The following is an 8,147-nucleotide window of genomic DNA, read 5'->3' as shown; positions in this document are numbered from 1 at the left end:
CAAGTCTAAAAAGTATTTTATTTTCTGTGTTGCATCAGTTTTTAAAAGCCTCACTGTCTACAACTCTGAAAATAAGACTATTTATCCAAATCTGAGATAAACAGTGACTGTACAAAGAAAACAATACATGGTGATACCATACTTAGTAGGCATATTGGCTTTGCTCCATATTAATTACCACATAAATCCATATTTACTCCATAATCAACCTTACAAACCTTATTCTTTACAAAAATTAAATTGCAAAAAGGCCGTTCTCTCTGACTTGTTACAGTACATCATAGTCTTATCACCAAAACACAGTATGGAGGCTTTCACACCGGCCTCATTTGGTTCAGTTAAATCACACTTGAGTTCATTTTCCCCCTTGGTGCGGTTCGTTTGGGCAGGTGTGAATGCAGCAATCGCACTGGGATGTGCACCAAAAGTGGACCAAACTGGCATACCCAGACCCCCTCATTATAGGTGTGAACACGCCCTAAATGTGCAATATTTAAAAATGGCAACTCATACTTGCTGGTAATGTTGCTACTATTCTACATGGTAGCTGTAAGCCATTTGGTTGTTTTCATGTATTTGACAGAGTGACAGCTCTTCACCGGTTTTCACGCCTATGCAGAGGATTCCATCTGGAGTTGGGAGGTGGTGTTGACGAGGTCTCTTGGAAGACTTTCTCTGGCCTCATGCATCTTTCTCCTGGCCCTCTGGAAAGCCTCTGGCAGAGAAAAAAAAAATACTAATTAACAATATGTAATAATAAAAATAGTAAAACTACACAGTAAAAAATTAAAAACACAATTTAGCTGTCAAACTGATATTTAATCCCTCCAAATACTGAATAACTAATTGAGTGAATGTCTTTACCCAGGATGGTGCAAACAGCTCCTTGCTGACTAAATCCTCCCAGCTGGTCAAAAACTTTCTGCCTCCTCTTCTTCAACATGGTGGCATCAACAAAGGCCCTGAAAAACATGCATACATTAAACTACACTGTAAAGGACACTAAAAAAGTTAATAGTGTGATCAATAATGATGGTTAATGAAATATTTTGCAAATAGTTTGTACACTTACAAAGACTGGGGTGCATAATTCATTTCTACACCCAAACTGACACATATAAGGTGTACTTACCTGGCTTGCTGGAGGCAGTGCAGATTAAAGGTGACACTTCCTGTGGTTTCAGTGCAAAAGCCAAAGCGACTCAGCCTCTCTCCCTGCAGCCATATATGGAAGCATAAAAATAAAAAAGACATTCTTTAGTGTCATTAACATAGTAATGAACATGGACATAAACAATGCAGGTTCCAAAATATTCACAAATGTGGCGTTGCAAATGCATCGGGAGGGAGGTGTATACCAAAACAAACCAAGGTGTAAGCTGTGTTTATTTACAAGAAAACTCCACAGGGTACCTTTAAAGAGATGCTATGATAATTGAAGATTTTAACAACGACGTTATACATTAGTGCAATTTAAGTAACGTAGTAGTGATCCTACTCTGGGTTTCCATTTAGCATTAAAGTAAAGCAATGATGCAAATGAAGATTAGATCATTATGTAATTGTATTTATTTTGTATATTAACAAAAGAATGAACTGGATTCAGATCAGACTATGAAAATACAATTTGATGCACAAACATTCTGTATTTTCACCATCTAACTACTTGCAGTATAATCAACAGCAGCAGAATATTCAGCTTTTTTGAATTTTCTACCATTTTTCTCTTCACTTTCTATTAGCAGCAGCATATTTTCAGACGTCCCCCATCGTCAGATGACCCAATTTACTCTAACTGTGCTGACAGAACAAGACATGTATGTAAACATAAATCCAAATGAATCTGTGCATCTTTGAGTGACAAGTGGCAAAAAACAGAAAAGAAAAGAATGACCTTAAATTGTACATTCCTTCTCCGCATCTCTAGAGAGCTCCAGAGGTTTGAGCCTACCTTAAAGGTCCCGGGGATTCTGACATAGCTGTGGTCTTCAAGCTCCAGAGAACCTCCAATAAAGAAGCGCCTCAGTGCAGAGCCTGTCCCCGTCTGAAGGGGTCTCCACGTATGGCATGTTATTGTATGTTTACCTGGCACACACAGAAAACACAAAATGTGGGGAAATAAGACAAAGGAACTGATTAGATGTTATTTTACAAAACATGTAAATGCTTTTGTTTTGTGGGAGAATTAGTGATTAGTTCAGCATCTACATTTCTAATCCCAAAAGATAACTTTAAAATATACAATGTAAAAGTGTCTTTTAGAAATGTTAATGAGAGCTGAAACAACAGCAAAGTAACAGCAAATATTTTGATAATCGATTACTCATGTTAACATTTTTTGATTCCAGCTTCTAAAATGTCAGGAATTTCTGATTATCGTTGTCATTTTCTCTATTTCCTGACATTTTCAACAACGAAAGGACAAATCAAATCGAGAAAATTAGCAGCAGATAAATCTACAATTGAAATAACGCTATCGTCCTCATTTTAATCCAACAACTTTGCAGTGTACACAGCATACCAGGCATGGCAGGAAAAAGCAGATAGCCATAGCCTTCAGTTCGATAGCGCTGCCAGGAGTCCAGAGAAAGAACCTTGAAGTAGATCACTGGCCACTGGAGAACTGACTCTAAAAATAAGGAGAAAACTCAGACTAAATCCCTCATATTTAACTAATGCATGAGACAAACTCTTTAAACACAATATTCCATGGCTGATACTAACCCTCACTCTCTTTTTCACTCATGTAGAAAGCCTCAAAGCTAAAGGGGTAACTGAAGAAAGCTACATTTTCCTGTTGGCAGAGAGAATTTTGAGGGTTTAACAAATCTCTGCAGCCATACTTTGAAGCTGTTAACCAGTTTATTGTACAGTATATCATACACACCTTCCCTAATGTTTTGGCCCGGCAGGTCTGGGTAACACCTGAGAGAGACTGAAAGGGCAAGCTGGACCAATCTAAAACCAACAAGAATAACACAAGTTGAAGTGATACATTGAATTTAGTTTAATTGATTTAAAAAGGTATCAACATACCCAAGTATCAAAATGTAAATAGTGTCATATACTGTATATGACTTACTGTTGGGCAGTTCCATGAAGAAGTGGATGTATAAGTTATCATATTCAAAGCCTTTGGCCGAAACTGGGTAAAGAGAAGAAAGAGATTTAAATGCCAAACATGGGCATTTTAGAAATATATACATCAGTGATGTCCACAGCTTTCCTACTCACCTATCTCTCCATTCATCAGGTAACGCAGAATACCTGCAGGAGGCTAAGGGAAAGACAAACAGACCACCATAAGAAGGGTTACGTAGCTAGTTTAACATTTTGTTTAAAGTCCAAAGTTAATATTTGATTAGTCTATATTCACGACGTTCCACTTCCAGGATTGCTCTGTTGCCGCCGGTAATTCTACCGGATGTCCCTCTTTTGGCCGGATGACCGTTACCTTTCGCTTTCTTTGTGTTGGCGTTTTAACCTCTGGTTGATTTCTGAGGACTATGGTTAACTGCTCCTCAGATCTCTGCAGGGTAAATCCAGACAGCTAGCTAGACTATCTGTCCAGTCTGAGTTTTCTGTACCTAACTAAAACAACTTTTGAACGTACAGGTTCCACCAAAACAAGTTCCTTTTCGAGGCTATTTTGCAGCGGCAGCGGGCAGAGCCATGACGATTGTGATTGGTTTAAAGAAATGCCAATAAACCAGAGCACGTATTTCTCCCATCCCGGAATGCTGTGTCGACTGGCCAGAACCTCCGCAGCGCTGCGTAGGAAGGTCTGGCAATGCGAGACTAATATACTATATGATCAATCTTTTCAGTCAGTGATGTCAAACATGTTGGTTTCAGCTTCTGAAATGTGAGGATTTGCTGCTTGTTGTAATACAGTATATGACATATAACAAGCTATTTCAAAATGTAACCTTGGTCTCTGGGAAGCTATAACGAGCCGTGAGCCCTATTTTCAGATCAAAGTCAGCTTTAATGATAGTTTATTTAATTACTTACCATCTCAAAGTCCTGTCCAACAAGGCTACTGAGGTACTCCTTGTGCCGTACGTACAGCTAGAGACAGAGAAGAAGGGGATGTGTCAATTAGGCATGGACCGGTACGAGATTCTGATGGTATGATAATCTTCAGCAAAAATATCACAGTTCCACTGTATTGCAGTATTGCAGTTACAGCTTTAAAATGTGTTATTTTGAAATGTCTTGTTTAAAAACAACAACCTTTTTTTCATTGAACACAATGTATTTTATTTTTAAAAACACACTGCACACTAGCAGGGACGACTTGTAAAAAAACACAGCTCAAACTGCAGGTACGGCAGAACGGAACATTTTTGTGGTTTTGAAACCGTTACTTGTTGAAACCGCGGTATACCTTGAAACCGGTAACCGGCTCATGCCTAGTGTTAATATCATAAGACATGTTGTTTGACTCCATAATCAGTAATATGAACATGAATATTAAAAGCTATACTGTTCAATTCTGCTCTGGTCCTGGAGGAAACATGAACTCACGTCTTTGTACATGTTCTGCTCCCTCTCCTGTTCCTCTGGTTGCATGGCTGTGCATACATTCTCCACAGTGAGACGCCAAACTTCTCTCTTCTCCCCCGCTGTTACAATCCTGCACAACAACACACACACACCAGACTGGTTGTCTTTTCATTTGTCCAAAAAACTGCATCCCTTTACAAAAAAAAAAAAAAACATACTTTTGTTTTCTTTGTTTGGTCACAATCCATCCAAAATTTGTCGAGAAATGTAAGTCTGGACCAAAGTGGTTGACTTTTAGTCAGGATGAGTGTGGCTAAATATGCAGAGTGTAGCTTTACATTGTACATTTCCTTTCAGATCAGTTGTTTTAAAACATGTTGAGATGATATTCATCAACACTGGAGCCACACACAGTCTCCTGTCATGTTGTGAACTTGCCTGTAGGGCTCTTTGCCTTTGTTGAAGTCAGGTTTTACAATGACTGTTCCGCTGCCATCTGTTTTTATGGTTACCAGCAAATATTCATTATCTTTCTGGCCCAGCCTGAGAAACCAAACATGGAGAGAAAACAACTGAATCAAACAACATCCACAGGTACATTTTTTTTATGCTGTCAATGAAACCTGCTGATAGCAAACGGTTCCTTAACTTTGTCAATTTCTAAGCTGCAAGACTAACCTCCAAAAGGGGCATCAAGATGTCGAGAACAATACCGACCGCAGGGTAATATTAGGTGGAAACTGATCGATGACACTAATGGATGAGTCCACATGGAACAATAAAAAGTGAACTGAATGGAAATGGGGTCTTACCTTCCAGGGGGAGCCAGGTCTCCCATGATGTGCATGGTCTGCATGGCATTATTCACCACATGACTGCTCTTCACAAACTCCTCTGTGGGCTCCCAGTTGACGATCTTTGATTTAGGAATACTACAATCCCTGCAAAATATGCCAGACCATCCTATCACATGACTGTGACAAACATTTAACATTACAATACTGTCTTTGAGGACTATAGACATCATTTGGATGAAGGTTACTTAATGAATTTTGATCTTAACTGCATTGTATTTACACAACTCAATACCAATCCATCTAAATAAGTGAGCTTCACCTACATGGTGCGTCTGTCCTGCCGTCTGTGTCTCACACTGGCCATCCTTTCAGCCAGGAATGTGGGGCTGGATTTGGTTGTGGTCAATAAGTCAGTGGAGTGCTGCTTTCAGGATCAAAGGAACAACAAGCTACTTACAAACACAGTTACAAGAAGAATCCTGAATACAGTAGCTTTTTGTCATCTTAATCTACCATTACAGTGCGTTTTTTAAACATATTTCAACAAACAAAATATTACTTTGAAGGTACCTGCGCAACAATGATCACTGTACACCAAAGGCTGTGCTAAATAAGTAAAGACATGAATACAAGAAACTGCGATCAACTGACTCATTCACTCTGTTTCTAATGACTCTTATTTAGGCTGCACTTTTATCCGTTTTGTAAACAAATATATAACTCTGTAGCGTGAATTATTGGATGATGGTGTTGACCTTGTAGGATGCAGCACAACCTACCAGTTGGTGGAATGGAAGACAGCTGGTGTAGCGGTCATGATCTGTGTATGTGAAAATCCTGCGATTACGTCGGCCCTTAGACTTAATCAGGGCCTTGACTTCTGTGTGATACTGACGGTCCAGAGGGATCTGACATGCTGCCTCGCTCTGGAACAGCTCCATCTCATACTGGGACCACAGACAGAAAGACATGATGGTATGGAGGAGGGGTGAAGTAATAATAGAAAAATTAGCCTTCACTCTTGAACTTTGAGTCGTTTTATTTCTAATCACTTTGAGCTATATGAAGTAATTATAACTTGCTGAAGGTTTAAAGTTATACCTGACTAAAGAGTTTCTCCTGCCAGCCCACCACCAGCTCCTCCTCATTATCACCTAGTGACAGAGTAACACAAATGTCAAGTTATTAAAATATGCTTTGAAGGAAACATCTACCCTAAATACATGTACACATGGTTAAATACAAGTTATACATAATGTCTATTACATTCCTGTACACGTTCTGGTGTTATATTACATGTTTTATGTTCATTTCTGTGGACTGCAGAACAAACAAATACATATATTTATTCTTCATGAAAAAGAGTTTGTTTTTAGTTGCTTTTTGTAAATATATATAAATGTAACGGATTGTGTTTAATGGGCTTATGTGTCATCTCCTATCGGTCCCAGGCCCCTGAATTGAATCGAAAATAGTATCGTGGCAGACTGTGATATCAGTAAATACTGTATTGTTCTCCAAAGAATCTAAATACTATCCTATCGTGATAAAACTCCTCCATCTTATCCTAAACTAAAAAGTGCTTTTGTTGCCAGCAATAGCTCAGCTGACAATCAAACCATTAAACAAGTCCTGACAAATTTGTAAGTCAAGCAGAGAAATATATATAGAGCATCAAAATGTTTACTAAAGACCAAGCAAAGAAGGCACGTTGGTGTAAGTGGTGCAACACATGAGTAAAGTACAAGAAGAACTTGTTAGTATGGACAAGTGAAAAGTGTAAGACTGTCCCATCGTGATCAGCATCAAACCTTCTCCCAGCAGTTAAAATAATTCACCTGTCTGGCCTCGTGAGGTGAGGGTTTCCAGTTCAATGTCCCCTCTGTCTTTCTGGGACAGAACTTGCTGCTGGAGGTGCTGAGAGAGGACTGCTGTAGAGGTAACCTTCTCTATACGCACCCTAAAGTGGGAGACACAAATGAATACCGTGCTAAATAAATAAAAAAAAACGTTAGCACGTTGGAGTCTTGTAGCTAAGCTAATGTTAACGCTACCATTAGCTATTTACCTTATTCTCAAATTTTTGACAGCATCCCGGGACCGATACACAGCTTCTCCGGTATCTGTGTTCCAACTGTCCGCCATAAAGTTCATATTTAGCAAGTAAACATTCAAAAAGCGCTATTGTTTTGATGTTAGCAAAGCTAGCACTTGTCGTTAGCTGGAGTTAGCACGCAGTTAGTACGAGCTTTCGTACTCGCAACGACATGCAATTTGTTACCTAACTGCTTGCAGCGTTTGCAAATGTACGCGGCAAGAATGTCAGCGAATAAACTGTTAATGTTGTAATTAACAGCTACTACAACAAGTTAACAAGTGTTCAGTCATGGACACATTAGCACTGCAAATGGATAGTTGTCGTTGCCATAGAGATATGTAGGTTTTCTTCTTGGTTGGATTTTTTGGCGGTTCGCAAATCAGCATTACCGCCACCCACTGGACCGGAGAATGGAGCAGTACATTGACAAGAATAAAAACTTAATAATGTAATTATATGCTAGTCTCCTCTCCTCACCAAACATGTCAACACATTTTGTCTAAAGTGTTTTGATTGCAGTCGTGGAATACAACTAAGTAGCCTACATTTACTTAAGTTCAAATTCAAGGTACTTGTACTTTACTTGAGTATTTCCTTGTTATACAACTTTATACTTACTCCACTACATCTCAGAGGAATATGTCGTACTTTTTACTCCACTACATTAGTCTGACAGTTTTTCATCCCCTTCCTGTCCAGTGGAAACCATGTATCTCCAGATGTGTTGATGTTGAATGTTTGTG

At 39.0% G+C, this 8,147-nt stretch overlaps 1 protein-coding gene across 2 annotated transcripts; it reads right to left on the bottom strand.

Annotated features, from left to right (window-relative positions):
- Window positions 1-7,740, bottom strand: mks1 (MKS transition zone complex subunit 1). 2 transcript variants are annotated; one of them, XM_078266440.1, is made up of 18 exons: window positions 7,375-7,740; window positions 7,145-7,266; window positions 6,408-6,460; window positions 6,086-6,253; window positions 5,630-5,730; window positions 5,322-5,450; window positions 4,948-5,052; window positions 4,531-4,639; window positions 4,015-4,071; window positions 3,235-3,277; window positions 3,083-3,145; window positions 2,888-2,958; window positions 2,725-2,794; window positions 2,522-2,629; window positions 1,952-2,085; window positions 1,133-1,215; window positions 865-962; window positions 1-715 (listed from the first exon to the last, which is right to left on the bottom strand). In XM_078266440.1, exons 1-18 carry the CDS (start codon window positions 7,458-7,460, stop codon window positions 612-614), a joined length of 1,704 nt encoding a protein of 567 aa, XP_078122566.1. In that variant the 5' UTR covers window positions 7,461-7,740; the 3' UTR covers window positions 1-611. The 2 variants fall into 2 exon arrangements, with proteins under 2 accessions (XP_078122566.1, XP_078122567.1); XM_078266441.1 differs by having other exon boundaries at window positions 5,630-5,727.
- Between the last annotated feature and the right edge of the window lie 407 nt (window positions 7,741-8,147).

Source organism: Sander vitreus, chromosome 13 (assembly GCF_031162955.1).
Source record: "Sander vitreus isolate 19-12246 chromosome 13, sanVit1, whole genome shotgun sequence".
Classification (NCBI taxonomy): Eukaryota; Metazoa; Chordata; class Actinopteri; order Perciformes; family Percidae; genus Sander; species Sander vitreus.
The sequence above is the reverse complement of the archived record's forward strand: the minus strand, read 5'-3'. Positions and strand labels throughout refer to the sequence as shown.

Excerpts from the sequence above, each read along its gene's own strand:
- mks1 (XM_078266440.1), bottom strand. The coding sequence starts at position 7,460 with ATGAACTTTATGGCGGACAGTTGGAACACAGATACCGGAGAAGCTGTG. Across the intron at positions 7,267-7,374 it reads GTCAAAAATTTGAGAATAAG|GGTGCGTATAGAGAAGGTTA; the intron begins GTAAATAGCTAA and ends CTCCCACTTTAG. Across the intron at positions 6,254-6,407 it reads AGGAGAAACTCTTTAGTCAG|TATGAGATGGAGCTGTTCCA; the intron begins GTATAACTTTAA and ends CTGTGGTCCCAG.